This window comes from Cottoperca gobio, chromosome 21, assembly GCF_900634415.1.
Source record: "Cottoperca gobio chromosome 21, fCotGob3.1, whole genome shotgun sequence".
Taxonomy (NCBI): Eukaryota; Metazoa; Chordata; class Actinopteri; order Perciformes; family Bovichtidae; genus Cottoperca; species Cottoperca gobio.
The window spans coordinates 173,353-189,389 of NC_041375.1; the positions used below are offsets into that span (position 1 = coordinate 173,353).

General features: G+C 49.1%; 1 protein-coding gene across 5 annotated transcripts in view; it reads left to right on the plus strand.

Moving 5' to 3' along the window:
* Positions 1-13,605, plus strand: part of kdm6a (lysine (K)-specific demethylase 6A) — a 40,497-nt gene extending 26,892 nt beyond the window's left edge. For 3 of the 5 annotated variants that reach the window (XM_029458932.1, XM_029458935.1, XM_029458936.1), the window contains 20 exons: positions 226-324; positions 1,093-1,312; positions 1,676-1,816; positions 2,824-2,916; positions 2,998-3,075; positions 3,420-3,527; positions 3,651-4,037; positions 5,616-6,484; positions 7,956-8,085; positions 8,264-8,369; positions 9,248-9,453; positions 9,822-9,874; positions 10,004-10,078; positions 10,169-10,317; positions 10,701-10,815; positions 10,905-11,092; positions 11,279-11,420; positions 12,015-12,141; positions 12,227-12,397; positions 13,258-13,605. In XM_029458932.1, the coding sequence (XP_029314792.1) occupies positions 226-324; positions 1,093-1,312; positions 1,676-1,816; positions 2,824-2,916; positions 2,998-3,075; positions 3,420-3,527; positions 3,651-4,037; positions 5,616-6,484; positions 7,956-8,085; positions 8,264-8,369; positions 9,248-9,453; positions 9,822-9,874; positions 10,004-10,078; positions 10,169-10,317; positions 10,701-10,815; positions 10,905-11,092; positions 11,279-11,420; positions 12,015-12,141; positions 12,227-12,397; positions 13,258-13,293 (3,493 nt within the window). In that variant the 3' untranslated portion in view covers positions 13,294-13,605. Of the gene's footprint in view, positions 1-225; positions 325-1,092; positions 1,313-1,675; positions 1,817-2,823; positions 2,917-2,997; positions 3,076-3,419; positions 3,528-3,650; positions 4,038-5,615; positions 6,485-7,955; positions 8,086-8,263; positions 8,370-9,247; positions 9,454-9,821; positions 9,875-10,003; positions 10,079-10,168; positions 10,318-10,700; positions 10,816-10,904; positions 11,093-11,278; positions 11,421-12,014; positions 12,142-12,226; positions 12,398-13,143 lie in introns of all 5 variants that reach the window. The other 2 variants (XM_029458933.1, XM_029458934.1) reach the window with 2 other exon arrangements.
* The last annotated feature ends 2,432 nt before the right edge of the window (positions 13,606-16,037 follow it).

Genomic DNA, 16,037 nt, shown 5'->3' on the forward strand with positions numbered 1-16,037 from the left:
TAACTGGTCACAGCCTTTCAACCCTGCTCATCATTATTGATGGGGGGGGGGGTACGATCGAATACCATCTTTAACATCATCACTTCTGTCATTCCAAAGAATGGATATAATAAGGTGTTGTGATTTACACACGTTATTGCAACAAGTCTTTTTGCTCTCCTCAGACAGAGTTGTATTTGTACTTGACTTTTCTCTCTCCCTCCCCTCCCCTCCCCTCCCCTCCAGGTGCTACTCCAGTATCGGGAAGGTGCAGGATGCCTTCATCTCTTACCGTCAGTCCATTGATAAGTCGGAGGCCAGTGCTGACACCTGGTGCTCCATAGGGTAAGAACAACGCTGTTGGTGCATGGTGAAGGTCAAACAAACGGAGGAACATTGCAACTCTTATCTGTTCATTGAGCTTAAAAAGAATTGATGGGAAGGTTGCATAAAGAATCCTGATGGCAGGTAGATTAATACTTTCTACTCGGCAACACTCAGGATGTGGTGCGTGTGCGCCGCAGAGATCCGCTCCACGAAGTGTTCTATATTTCTAACACAGAAAGGAGATCAAAGACTCTTCAGGACTCAATGATTTTAGCTTTGAGACTTTCTGTCTGCATGTATTTAGCCAGTACCAGCTTAGTAACGTTATCTCTTACATAGCTTACTGTAGTCTGAAGATGTTTCTGTGCTGGTCCAACCGATGGAGACGCAATCCAACACCGTCCCAGAAGAAGCTCGTCATTTCTTGTGACACACGCATGTGCTTCTGTGCGCCGCAGGTGTAGCCGGGAAAACGTGAACGCTCCGTTACGTCTTCGATGTAGCCAAAGCTGACATTTTCAGATACTTAAACGCGTCAACAGATTGTATTGCGGGATAACTGAAGCCCTGGTTCATCTGCTGATGGGTGGGGGTGCTCCGGGCGTCAGTGGCTCTCATGGAGACCCAGCAGCTGCAGTGCGACAGAGGACACGTGGAGCGGGTGGATAACGGCGCAGTATGAGATTGAGAGGATCTATAGATAGACGTATGAAGGGTGGGGTCTGTCCTCTGAGAGGTGGGATGGTTTAGAAAGATGAAGAGAATGATCTCCCCCTCTGCCTGCAGGGTGCTCTACCAGCAGCAGAACCAGCCTATGGATGCACTGCAGGCCTACATCTGTGCCGTTCAACTAGACCACAGCCACGCGGCCGCCTGGATGGACCTGGGCACCCTCTACGAATCCTGCGGCCAGCCGCACGACGCTATCAAGTGCTACATCAACGCTACACGCAGCAAGGCCTGCCTGAACACGGCCGCACTCACACAACGCATCAAGCTGCTGCAGGTAGGCCCGACATTTACATTAGTGACGCCATCGTGTGTGTGTGTGTGTGTGTGTGTGTGTGTGTGTGTGTGTGTGTGTGTGTGTGTGTGTGTGTGTGTGTGTGTGTGTGTGTGTGGCCAGGCAATCGGCTTTTTAAAATGCACATTGTGCTTTTTGTCATTTTGATTTCTGACCACTGAGATATGAATAATGATTCATACTGGTGTGTTCACTTGTAATTGTAAAGCATACCTTCATGGCATTGAACATTTCTGTTATATTCTGTGTACGCTGACCTACAACACCACCATGAGTCGTAGTCTTTGTAGTGCCTTTCTTGTTAAGTTCAGCACTAAAGTTTGTGTCTTACACAATTTCTCCTAGGCTCAGTTGTGTAACCAACAGCCAGGTAGTCTGCAGAATAAGAGTAAAATGCTTCCTAGTATTGAGGAGGCGTGGAGCCTTCCCATTCCTGCTGAGCTCACGTCACGGCAGGGGGCCTTGAACACTGCACAGGCACAGCAGGTGAGACCAGTTTACCCGAGAGACTACAGCCTCTTGAACACTACATTAATGAGGACCGTTAAAGCGCCTCGCTCCGATACTTTCAGACGTTTCATCCGCATCAGACGATACTGATTTGGTTTGCAAACCGCGGCCGACGTGGACCTCTGGGCCGAAAGATAAAACGGGATACGGTCTGAAGGAATTGGAGCGAGGCCCATATTACAGTAATCCAATTACCAGAGTGTAGTTGACCTTCATCGTGCCTCTGTGTCACACGATACTATGAAGCTACAAGGAGCTCGTTCTGTCCCGCTGCGTCTCCTTAATGTGAAGATGCACAAACTGCTCGCTGGACGGATGCAGCACATCACGTAGTATTAACGCATGCATTACCTGTCAGGTATTTGACACTTTAATAAAAAGGTTAGAGGCACATTAGATCCGACCCCCCCCCATCAACACATCAGTTTGATTTAGTCCTCTTATTTTGCTCGTCTAATCTGTTTTCATGCAGTTTTGTCTATTCTAATCTTTAACATCGACATCATCCCATCACCTGCTTGATCTGCAGCGTTCACCAACACAGAGCAGCAGCTGACTGTAGAGTTAAATACATGTTAGCTCCTTTAATTGTTCCAATAGTTTATCTGTAAACATAATGGATGTTGCAACCCGTCACAGTTTTGAGAATGTGTAAGCAACCAGTGAGCGAGCAGAACACGGGGTCTGCATGTCCACACAGCCCCCCCACTAATGCAGCACATGTTGCATTATGGTAAACACAGCAGGAGCACTCTGATTAGCACCTTAATCTACCTCTTTACATTGGATTAAGGTGAGAACACAAAGCATATTTTAATCAATATTTGTATTGTAGCATCAGATGTATCCTCCAGTGTCCTTGTGCAGAAATGTTTCATGGCTGTCTGTCCCCTCTTTGACGCACTATAGAGCTAATGTTGAACTGTAGTTTAGCTGTTAGTCCCGCGTGTCCTCACAGCTGTGTCTCTGTGCTGGCTCTTAAGGCCTGCAAAGGGGAGGGAGGCCAGCCCGACAGCAATCACACAGACCCACAGGCCAGTCCTGCCAAGAGGAAGCGCACTGCCAGCCCCGCAAAGGTACAGCTAGCAACATTACTACACTGTGGGACAATCGAGAAGGTGAGCCTTGGTCCACATTGTGTTGTCTCACTTTTCCAGGGTGTTGCAGACTCTCTGGCAAACAGCCCCAACCAGCTGCAGATCTCCAGCTGGTACCTGACGCCACAGAAGCTTCAGGTAGGAAACGTATGAACATTGTGCTTTATTCAAGTTTGTTGGAGATTAATTTGCACACACACTTTCCTATTTGAGTCAGATGTGTTTCTGCTCAATGAAACCGTGAGGCAGTCGAGTGTTTCACAGACCAAGAAGTCTGCACACGTAGCTCTACTGTAGCTCATGTGAAGTAACCCCCACATTCAGAATATAGAGTAAAGTAAGATTAAGTAGAAATAACCTCCTTGTGCGAAGGCCTTTACCACTATTCTATTTGCTAAATTAAATACTGCATGTATTTATGCTTTGCTAATTAAAACGTCTTGTGAGCTGCTGCTTTAATCCAACTCTGGTTCAATGTGCAGCACCTTGAACACTTGCGGACCAACCGAGCAAACCTCAAGCCCCCCCAGGTGCAGGTGCTGGAGCAGCTGGAGAACCAGTTCTCCCTCATGCAGCAAGATCAGCAGCAGGTACGCACATTGATCCTTCACGACTGTACTTCTGAAGGAGTTTGCACCTGCTACGTAAAGCCCTGTTGTCCTGTTCAGTGTAATGTAGCTACACGGCGTCACTGTTTGAATCTTCTGTGTCAGATGAAGCAGCAGGCAGCAGCGAGTGGCCAGCCGCGGCCCAGCCTTCCCAACGGTCCTTTGGCGGAGTTGTCTCTACTCAATGCAGGCCTCTCCCGCATCTCCCCCCTCAATCACACAGCCATCCGGCCCCCATGTGTCACTCAGCCCACAGCCAATGGATCCTGTTCTTCAAGTCCTTCAGCGGGGCTGCCGGAACACCTGGACAAAAATCACACCCTGGGACTGGGAGGTGGCGGCGCGAGCAACGGAAACGTGCCTTACCCGCAGCAGAACTCTCTACCTCACAACTGCACAGCCGCCAGTCACCCCAGCACCAGCAGCACTACCAGTAGTCCCAGTCACGCAGACGAGACCTGGAGGAGCCAACAACGCAACACTACCACTCAGGTACCCCACTGGTCCTTCAAACGACCTCATGTGCCTCTCTGCTTTCTTTTACCCTTTTCCCACAAATGAGCACGTATATGCAGGTTTTTGGAAAACGCGCTAAACATAGTGGACAGACTTTTGTCTGCTGACGAGTAGCAGACGAGTAGCAGACGAGTAGCTGACGAGTAGCTGACGAGTAGCAGTCTGCAGACGAGTAGCAGACGAGTAGCAGTCTGCAGACGAGTAGCAGACGAGTAGCAGTCTGCAGACGAGTAGCAGACGAGTAGCAGTCTGCAGACGAGTAGCAGACGAGTAGCAGTCTGCAGACGAGTAGCAGACGAGTTGCAGACGAGTAGCAGACGAGTAGCAGACGAGTAGCAGTCTGCAGACGAGTAGCAGACGAGTAGCAGACGAGTAGCAGTCTGCAGACGAGTAGCAGTCTGCAGACGAGTAGCAGTCTGCAGACGAGTAGCAGACGAGTAGCAGTCTGCAGACGAGTAGCAGACGAGTAGCAGTCTGCAGACGAGTAGCAGACGAGTAGCAGACGAGTAGCAGACGAGTAGCAGACGAGTAGTAGCAGTCTGCAGACGAGTAGCAGACGAGTAGCAGTCTGCAGACGAGTAGCAGACGAGTAGCAGACGAGTAGCAGACGAGTAGCAGTCTGCAGACGAGTAGCAGTCTGCAGACGAGTAGCAGACGAGTAGCAGACGAGTAGCAGACGAGTAGCAGTCTGCAGACGAGTAGCAGTCTGCAGACGAGTAGCAGACGAGTAGCAGACGAGTAGCAGTCCGCAGACGAGTAGCAGTCCGCAGACGAGTAGCAGTCCGCAGACGAGTAGCAGTCCGCAGACGAGTAGCAGTCCGCAGACGAGTAGCAGACGAGTAGCAGTCCGCAGACGAGTAGCAGACGAGTAGCAGTCCGCAGACGAGTAGCAGACGAGTAGCAGTCCGCAGACGAGTAGCAGACGAGTAGCAGTCTGCAGACGAGTAGCAGTCTGCAGACGAGTAGCAGTCTGCAGACGAGTAGCAGTCTGCAGACGAGTAGCAGTCTGCAGACGAGTAGCAGTCTGCAGACGAGTAGCAGTCTGCTGACGAGTAGCAGTCTGCAGACGAGTAGCAGTCCGCAGACGAGTAGCTGACGAGTAGCAGTCCGCAGACGAGTAGCTGACGAGTAGCAGTCTGCAGACGAGTAGCAGTCCGCAGACGAGTAGCTGACGAGTAGCAGTCTGCAGACGAGTAGCAGTCCGCAGACGAGTAGCTGACGAGTAGCAGTCCGCAGACGAGTAGCAGTCCGCAGACGAGTAGCAGACGAGTCGTCTGCTGACGAGTCGCCTTTCTGTTTTCTTTCTGGTGCGTCACAAACCTGCCGTGTTCACCCGGGTGCCAAGTTTCATGTTGTGACTCCTGCTGAGCAACGTGTCCCCCGGACTGAATGCAGATCAGAACCTTTCCCACTGAAGCCAGTGTTAGTGGGGGGGCTTTAGTGTTTCTTGTGATAATGATGCTCTTGTCCCACCTCTTTGTTCTTGCTGTTGAATTGTAATGTATTTCAGTTAGTATTAGTAGAAGGTCTCATTGTGTTCTGCTCTCTGTCCAGGGGCTTCAAAAAGGTCCAGGTTCACATTCGGCAGGTCCCAATGGAGAACCCCCCTTCTCTTCCTCCTCCTCCCCTCAGACCTCGTTCTCTTCCTCTGGCATTCTGCATCAGGTTGGACATTCCTCTGGGCCCTGCACTGCCTCCTCCTCAGCCTCCTCTTTATCCCCCACCTCTCCCCAGACCACACCCAACCACTTTTCCTCGCCCCCCCACGCCGCTACTACCTCAGGGGTCCACACCAAAGACACAACGCCTTCAGGGGGCAACAACGGCACCATTGGTGCCGCTGCCACTTTGCCATCAGGTCTGGAGGCCGCTGTCAGGCATTCCGCAGGGACACCCCTAACTCCCAGCACCACCCCCGCGCAGGGATTGACTAATCACGTCCAGCCGCGGGTGACGGACAGCCTGTCTCAGCCCGGCTCTCCCGCCCTCGGCGTGCTCAGTTCAGACAATCCTCAGCTCTCCGCCTTGCTAAAGGGAAAAGCCAATTCTACCAGTAATGACGATAACAATAACTTCAGTAACCACGGCGGGCCTTCCTCAGAGAATATCAACAACGTCCACCCGGGTCTCCACGGGGCCGCCAAGTCGACGTCAGAGCAGTCGGTGGCATCCTCGCCACTTTTAGCCACCGCCACACCCTCGCCGCGCTCAGCAGACCCTCACACCACCAACAGCCTCTCCTGCCTTAACCGCCCGTCCAACAGCCAGCGGCCCACCGTCAACGGGAAGGGGCCCGAGGACTCCCGGAGCCCACTGAAGGTCGAACCTTCTGGAGCTCAGAGACGTTCTGTCCCTGCTGGTCTGGCACCCTGGTCCTCGGTCTCCATCTACCCCAGCTCCAGCGAGGTGCTCAAAGCATGCAGGTAAGGTGTGTGTGTGTGTGTGTGTGTGTGTGTGTGTGTGTGTGTGTGTGTGTGTGTGTGTGTGTGTGTGTGTGTGTGTGTGTGTGTGTGTGTGTGTGTGTGTGTGTGTGTGTGTGTGTGTGTGTGTGTGTGTGTGTGTGTGTGTGTGTGTGTGTGTGTGATCACAGCTTCTAACTAACCTGAGTCAGTTAACAATCAGACGCTGTGTAATTGAACGATGTGTGTGTGCAAAGCTCACGCCGGCCAGTTTCACACGGACTGTTTGTGACGCAGACGCATTAACGTGTGAACTCGTGTGTAGAAGTGAGTAATGTGTTGATTCTGTGCTGCGTTTGGAAAACACTGTGACCCCCCCCCCCGCGCTGTGCTGGTTGTGTTCATCGCCATCTTGTTTGGATAGAAATCTCCACTTTGTGTCATTTTGTAAGCTGAATTGCATTAAATAATTTCCCTGCACCATCGTGCGCCCTGAGCTGTGTGTGTTGGTGCAGCTGTGAGCCGTCACCACGTCTTCATGCAGGAGCCTCGCCATGTTCACGTCCCATCATTCATGGCGTCACTATGAGTCAGAAACACGCGCTCCCTTCAGCCTCCTGGTTGTAGTGCAGAGTCGGATACATCAGGAATTTCTAACGGCTACAATATTTGGTAAAAAGAACAGCAACCTGCTGCAGGTCCCTAACCCTCCGTCACTGGGAGATGCAATATTAACAATTGCGCATCAGTTTGGCTGATTTTAAAGGAACTATCCACCGTTTGTTTACATCCTCACGTGAACCACAACAAAAGTAGTTCCGGTTTTTAAATGGTGCAACTACAACCGTAACCAATTTGCAATAACGTGTGTCCCAAGCAGGAATAACTTTCCACTCTGCAGCATTAGACGGGTGTTGCTTTGCTGCAGCCTCTCGCCTCCTCACATACTAACAGTCGCTGACGGCTCCATGAATCCATCATTCATCTGTCTCAAGGTCTGATAACATGAATAAATAAAAGCTTTGGTGGGGAGGATATGATGCATAAAGTTTTGCAGCTGAGAGCAATTTGTCCCTTTTTTTGTGGAATAGTTTTATTTAATAATCTTATTCATTTATCATTCTCATGTAGAAGCATTATTAATGTACCAGTAAACACAGGATTGTGAGTGGATCGTCATTATGTAACTGCTGATATCTCTGCACTGTTCAAACACAAGCGACGCTCTTCTGCTAAAGAGTCTCTGACTGTCCACACGTTGAGCCGTTGTGTGTTTGAGCTGCTGGTGTTGTGTTGTTAGGTGTGTTGGAGCTCAGTGAAATGACGTAGCGGTGCGTAGTGTTCTGTGGAGGGCTGAGGTCACACGGGGCAGACTGGAGTTTTGTTTAGTGTTCTGCATACACCACATGGTGCACAGGGCAGGTGGTTTGCTGTCAGGGACCACTTGCTTCTACCTGAGCTGGTGAACTGACTCTGCCCTTCGCTCTGTCTGCAGGAACCTGGGGAAGAACGGCCTGTCGACGAGCAGCATCCTCCTGGACAAGTGTCCCCCACCACGGCCCCCTCGCCAGCCCTCTCCTTCACTGCCAAAGGATAAACTCAATCCCCCAACGCCCAGTATTTATGTAAGTGCAGCGACACCGTACAAGGAGACGTGTTCTTGATGTTGTTGTGTGCAATGTTGGAGTATCTTGGCTACGGCCCCAAATACAAACTGTCGGCTCCTCCTTTTAATGTGTTGATTCTCCCGATAAGTCTGGAGTCGGCCTCCCTGACCGCCTCTGTCTCCTCTCTGACATGCAGCTGGAAAACAAGAGGGACGCCTTCTTCCCGCCCCTCCATCAGTTCTGCACCAACCCCTCCAACCCGGTCACCGTCATCAGAGGACTGGCCGGAGCGCTCAAACTAGGTACGATGCTGCTGCTGCTGCTGCTGCAAAACCAAACATGCACTCCACCTCGCTGACGTCCATCAGACTGCATCTCTGTGTTCTAAGCATCTCAACGTGTTTTACTACTCGATTGTACATGTGATGGTGACAGCAGCTGTGAGCATGTGCAGCTGGATGTTTCTGCCTCCTAAAGTCTCACGTGGCTCTGTGGGTGTGTCTGTAATCATGGAGTGTGTGTGTGTGTGTGTGTGTGTGTGTGTGTGTGTGTGTGTGTGTGGGGATGAATTCGACATGTATGACAACAGCACCACCTGCAAGTGGAGAATGTTACTGCACGTGTTGCAGAGAAAAGTAGTTTCCAAGATTCCCCAACATGTGCTCTTCTGCGATGACTTGCTGCCCTGTTATGTAAAAGTGTAATCTGGCAGATTGAACCTGTTTGTTAGCGTTATGTAATAAGTTAGAATAATAACCACACGCCCTACATCCAACCCTGTAACCCTACTGCTCTGCTGGCAGAAGCTTACTTTAGACATTACATATTATTATTCTGTTTATTACATTCAATTATTTTCTAACAAATGTTTTAAACTGAGCAATAAGGTGGAAGTCCTGAGAACATAAAGTTACACCAGACGCTGTAAACCTCACAGCAGTTAGAAAGCTTTGTATCTGGATGGAACTCCTTTGTAATCACAACAATTGGATTAATAACTTTAATTACATATTTTCTCTCAGTAACTGATGACAATTTACTTTACTGTCACTTAATTTCACCAAACACTCCGTGAGATTGACGCTCGCCTCTAACGTCAGTCGATAACTCAATATTAAAATGATTCATTGATTTGAATATGATATTGAACCCTTCTTCTCTGGCTCCTCCCGTCCTCCAGATCTGGGCCTGTTCTCCACCAAGACGTTGGTGGAGGCCAACCCCGACCATCTGGTGGAGGTGCGGACCCAGTTGGCTCAGCCCACCGATGAGAACTGGGACCCCAGTGGCAGCAGGAAGATGTGGCGCTGCGAGAGCAGCCGCTCCCACACCACCGTCATCAAATACGCCCAGTACCAGGCCTCCTCCTTCCAGGAGTCTCTGCGGGTCAGTGAGAGGAACACACACTGCAGACACGTGTATATATCTGCAGGATGTATCCATGATGCACACGTTATCAGAGATGGACTGTACCAGCTGAATAATATAACTCTCAAAGCTCTGCCAGGGTCCCTGGTTCCTTCACGTGTCCTGTCGCACAATGATCAGGTGTCCGCCCAGCTGCAGCTTTAAAGGGTTCTTGCTTGAGCCACGCTCCACTGAGCCTCCTGCAGATGGGACCGCTCGTTGTTCTGTAAACCAGCTGACAAATAAACATCACGTATAAATATGTTACCAGCCAACAGGAAGCCACCGACTTATTAAATGTTCAGCTCGCTGCTTCTAACACGTCCAACGCTTTGTGTTTGTAATAGGAGGAGAATGAGAAGAAGAAGGAGATGGACACCGAAGCAGGTTCCTCAGACAGGTGACTTCACAGCTCCTCACATTTACAGTGCAGTTCTGATGTTCTGTTGCATAACAGCACAACACACACGATGAAACATGAGATGTTAGTGTTTGCATGTTGTAACTACGTGACCCTCTGCTGTGTTAGTGCGATGCGGCGAAGGAAAGGCTCTTTCAAACACCTGAAGTTTGGCACCAACATCGACCTCTCTGACGAGAAGAAGTGAGTGAACCGTTACTTTACGCTGGTTTTGATATTGTGTTGTGAAAAGAGAAGTCTGTCTCATAATAACTGAAACCTTGCCTCTTCCAGGTGGAAGCAGCAGCTTCAGGAGTTGTCTAAACTTCCAGCTTTCGCCCGCGTGGTGTCAGCCGGTAACCTGCTGAGCCACGTGGGACACACCATCCTGGGCATGAACACCGTGCAGCTCTACATGAAGGTGCCCGGGAGCCGGACGCCAGGTACAAATACATACATATTCGTACAAGGGGCTTGAAGTACCTTGAAAATAGCCTTAAAAAGTCCTTGAAAGTCTTGTGTTGAACAAAGTTTTGGTGCAAGTTTAGCACAAATGAAAGTTTCCTGTTGTCTCAGCTGTGCTGGGGTCCTCTACATACAGTCACTCACAGAGGCCTAGGTCCTGAAGCCGGCCCCCGTATGTTCTGAAGGCAGAATCCCTTTTCAAATCAAATCGTGAGATGCCGACATGTTCGCGCCCCGACTACATCAGGATTCATCGATGACCAATCGTCTCGATCGTCCTTGTTAATGGAAAACCAGCCTGACGTTCACTTCGTATCGTCGGTATGAACTCTTAGTGTTCACATCCTCTTGTCTTCTGCAGGTCACCAAGAAAACAACAATTTCTGCTCCGTCAACATCAACATCGGTCCGGGGGACTGCGAGTGGTTCGCCGTGCCTGAGGCGTACTGGGGCGTCATCAACGACTTCTGTGAAAAGTACGTCCCCGCATCTTTATACCCCTGAACGTTTCTCAGCTCGTCTTCAGAGTTGACGCTGATGGCTCGTTTCTAAACGTCTCTCACAGGAACAACATCAACTTCCTGATGGGCTCCTGGTGGCCCAACCTGGAGGACCTGTACGAGACCAACGTGCCTGTTTACCGCTTCATCCAGCGCCCTGGAGACTTGGTGTGGCTCAACACGGGCACCATCCACTGGGTGCAGGCCATCGGCTGGTGCAACAACGTTGCGTGGAATGTTGGACCCCTCACCGGTAAGAAAAGGACATTTATTTAGAGATGAATGTGTTCATGGTGATGCTCGTTATCCTGCTGAATAACGTTTCTTCCTCATAGATAGACCATTTATGTTAATGTTCTCTGTTAGTAATAAGAAAGTAAATATAGTTTTGCTCTGTGCATAAATAATGATGTCATTAAATGTTCCTCTCTGTCCTCAGCCTATCAGTACAAGCTGGCCGTGGAGCGTTACGAGTGGAACAAACTGCAGAGCGTCAAATCCATCGTCCCCATGATCCACCTCTCCTGGAACATGGCCCGCAACATCAAAGTGTCGGACCACCGGCTCTTTGAGATGATCAAGTGAGGACTCTCTCTTAAAGGGATAGTTTGGAGTTTTTAAAGTTCGGTTGTATGAATTACTGATCTACAGTCTACAGGAGTAGCAGCAGGAAGCTAAGCTGTGGACTGCTGTGCACCTAAAATAACAAATCAATCCCAGTTTAATGTACGCTTTATATTTAGAATATATTCACCGCATTGAATCCGAACTAACCCTTCAAAGTAACAAAGTCCCACAACAACACACACTAAGTGAGTGATGGAGGCAGCGGTACACCAGCGTCTGCTGTGTTCTGAGAGCTTAAAGGGACTGTTTTTACAATGGAGTCTGGTGACTGCGAAGAGAGCAAAGATAACAGTCTTCAGTTCCCGTCAGAAAGGTAGAGCTGTGGACATATTAGCTTCCTGCTGCTACTTCCTGTCTGTTCTCTAAACAGCATCTACTGCAGTAATACACTGACTGTGTATAAGTACCTCATACAAACACACTTCCAACATCCAAACTGTCCCTATAAATCATAAAAAACAATTGTGTGTGTGTGTGTGTGTGTGTGTGTGTGTGTGTGTGTGTGTGTTCCCCTGAACTCACCTGACGTGGTTGTTTCTGTGCGTCAGGTATTGTTTGTTACGCACTCTGAAGCAGTGTCAGATGCAGAGGGAGCTGCTGTTGGCTGCAGGGAAAGAGCTGGTGTGGCACGGGAGGACGCAGAGCGAGCCGGCACATTACTGCAGCATCTGTGAGGTGAGCATCCTAAAGTCCCGCCTTTAAAGTTTTCTTTTAAAACCTGATGATTTGTGACTTGAACTCTTTCTGTGTTGTTGTCCAGGTGGAGGTGTTCGACCTGCTGTTTGTAACCACTGAGAGCAACAGCAGGAAAACGTATGTGGTGCACTGCCAGGACTGTGCCCGTAGGGGGAGCACTGACCTGGACAACTTTGTGGTGCTGGAGCAGTACAAGATAGACGACCTCATGCACGTTTATGACCAGTTCACACTCGTAAGTATCAAAAGGCGTAAAAGCACCAGTGGTGCTTCTCTTGTTCTGGATCAGTGTGAACACGAAGGAGACCTTTAAAGGGACAGTTCATTTCTAAATCTAGATAGTGTTGTGTGAGGTGTCTGCCTTCTCTCCTATAATAGTATATTCAGTATATATAGTGAGTATAATAATAATAATAATAAACATGCTGCTTTAAGTGCCAAAAAATACATTTTTAAATCTCAACAACGTTTCTTTCTAGAAGTCACGAGCCAGTTACTCCAGATAATCCTCAACCTTGTTGAGCAGTTTCATGCAGAAACTACTTTCTTTACCGTATCACCGAGCAAAAGGAAGCGTGCATCTACTCTCGTGCACGAGGGTAGGTGCACGAGAGTAGATGCACGCTTCCTTGTGATGTTAAATGTTTTCCTGGTCGCAGAGTTAAAAACATTTAATCTTTGGGTAAAACGCTGCACTCGTCACTTTACTCAGCCATCCAGTCACAGTGCAAGAAGACAAACACCACAGAGACCAAACGTTTTCCTCTTCAGTAGCAGAGTGGCTGATTTGTACACGTACTACTCGACTTTGTGCCGACATCTTTACGGATATTAGTCGTAGCATCTAAGGTGAAGTAAGCCTGCACCTCCGGAGCGTTTGTTTTTCCTCTGGGGTGAACTGTCCCTTTACTGATGCCCTCATGTTAGTCCCATGAGTTTTGCCTGCAGAGCTCAGTGTGTTCTTCCTGTATGTGTCTGCAGGCGAGTCCCCTGCCCTCCTCTTGATGGTAACACTGTTGTTCTGAGGACGGTTAGAACCACACTGGACTAAATCGGAAACTTTCCGGAAACCTTTTTTTCTTTTCTGATATTCAGGAAGTAAGCCGGCAGTCCTCAAACGGCGCTCTGTAGCTATCCCAAAAGGCAGCTGCGTGAAAGCTGCGTGTCTATGCAACCTGCCCACAGTGGTGTGTCCCCCCCCCAGTGGACTGGAGGGGGGGGGGGCAGCTCCTCCCGTCACCATGACCAGACTGTTCTACTGCTGGCCCAGCTGGGCTTCTCCACAAAATCCCACCTAAAAAATGATGAATTAAAGTTTTTGTACATATTCTGTTTGAGCAACATGGTCGCACAAAGACTACTGACTGATGGCGTTTTCTTTTTCCATTTTTGTATTCTGTTTGTGACACGAGAGCTTTGTCTCCCCCCCCCCCCCCCCCCCCCCCTCCATGAGAGGCGTCACTGGCAGAGCCGCCGCTCTTTTTGTATGTTCGACTCCCCGCTCGGGAACACCAGATGAACAACTGTTTTGTAATGTGAAAGGTTTCGTGACTAATTCTAAAACATTTTTAAAATATCAATTCATTTTATTTTTGCTGGAACTACGATGAGGGTTTGATGACTGCAGGGGGGGTGGGGGGGGGGGCTCATTTGTAGACAAACGGCCGAGTCACAGCGAGAAAAGGTTGCACGAGACACGAGAGTGAACTTTAATGAGTTTTTTATTTTGATGTACATTTACACTATTTATAAATGCATATTTATTGCTTGAAGATATCTGTGGATGGAATGCTGTCATCGTTTCCAGAGGACCTGCCATGACCTTTGAAGGAGCCGTGTGATTTTAAGCTCGGCCCCTCGTACGTTTTCTATATAAATAAAACTGCTTAGTAAGCATTGTGCAGAGACCTGGAAGTGGGGTTATTGTTTGAAGGATGTTTTATGAGTCAATAAACAAGAACTGTCTTTATTTACATCTGCAGCTCTGTTGTACTTATTGTTACTTTTATAAAGCCATCAGGGACTGACCTCTGTACAGAACAGAATCTTATTGTTACCCCCCATCAGGGACTGACCTCTGTACAGAACAGAATCTTATTGTTACCCCCCATCAGGGACTGACCTCTGTACAGAACAGAATCAGAATCTTATTGTTACCCCCCATCAGGACTGACCTCTGTACAGAACAGAATCTATTGTTACCCCCCATCAGGGACTGACCTCTGTACAGAACAGAATCTTATTGTTACCCCCCATCAGGGACTGACCTCTGTACAGAACAGAATCTTATTGTTACCCCCCCATCAGGGACTGACCTCTGTACAGAACAGAATCAGAATCTTATTGTTACCCCCCATCAGGGACTGACCTCTGTACAGAACAGAATCAGAATCTTATTGTTACCCCCCATCAGGGACTGACCTCTGTACAGAACAGAATCAGAATCTTATTGTTACCCCCCATCAGGGACTGACCTCTGTACAGAACAGAATCTTATTGTTACCCCCCATCAGGGACTGACCTCTGTACAGAACAGAATCAGAATCTTATTGTTACCCCCCCATCAGGGAGCTGACCTCTGTCAAGAACAGAATCTTCTTGTTACCCCCCATCAGGGACTGACCTCTGTACAGAACAGAATCAGAATCTTATTGTTTACCTTACCCCCCCATCAGGGACTGACCTCTTTACAGAACAGAATCATTTATTGTTACCCCCCATCAGGGACTGACCCTCTGTACAGAACAGAATGCAGAACTTCTTATTGTTACCCCCCATCAGGGGACTGACCTCTGTACAGACAGATCAGAATCTTATTGTTTACCCCACCGTTTACCCCCATCAGGGACTGACCCTCTGTAACACAGAATCAGATCTTATTGTTTACCAGGAAATAGTGATTCTATGTTACCCCCATCGGGACTGACCCTCTGTACATGAACAGGATCAGAATATAGTTGGTTACCCCCCATCAGGGACTGACCTCTGTACAGAACAGAATCAGATCTTTATTGTTACCCCCATCAGGGGACGACCCTCTGTACAGGATCAGATCAGAATCTTATTGTTACCCCCCATCCAGGGGACTGACCTCTGTACAGAACCGAATCAGAATCTTATTGTTACCAACATCAGGGACTGACCTCTGTACAGAACAGAATCAGAATCTTATTGTTACCCCCCATCAGGGACTGACCTCTGTACAGAACAGAATCAGAATCTTATTGTTACCCCCCCATCAGGGACTGACTCTGTACAGAACCTGATTCAAGAGATTCAAAAGAACCTCGTGAGGTCCAGGAGCATAAAGTAAATCTGGATATAAATACTACAGGACGCCATTCAGGAAATACTTTATGATGAAGTCGAAGGGAAATATGGAATATGGAATAAACACCTCACTCCCCTCTTCTCCTTCTCTGGAGTAAAGTCTGCCACTGTGTCAATCATAGTGGCAGTCAGGTGCTTATAATGTCATTACCAACGTATATCAGGGCCTCAACATTCTTCAGCACACACACACACACACACACACACACACACACACACACACACACACACACACACACTTCTGACCTCCTGTCATGTGCTCTTCATTTCCATCTCTGCTGCTCCCCCCCCCCCCCCCCCCCCCCCCCCCCCCCCCCCCCCACCTCATTCTCTCTCTGTCTCCCACATTGTGAAACACTGAGAGCTCTCCCCCCTCACTTCCCCGTGCCGGCCCCCCCGACGGGGTCCATCCCTGACACTGGCTGCTCCTCCAGCCCCGTCATGTCACATGCTGCTGTGGTGTGAGGTCAGCTGCCTGTCCGTCCATCTGTCGACATGACGGGGAACGTGCTGCGGGGGCTTTGTGTTGTTTTGCGTGGTCAGGG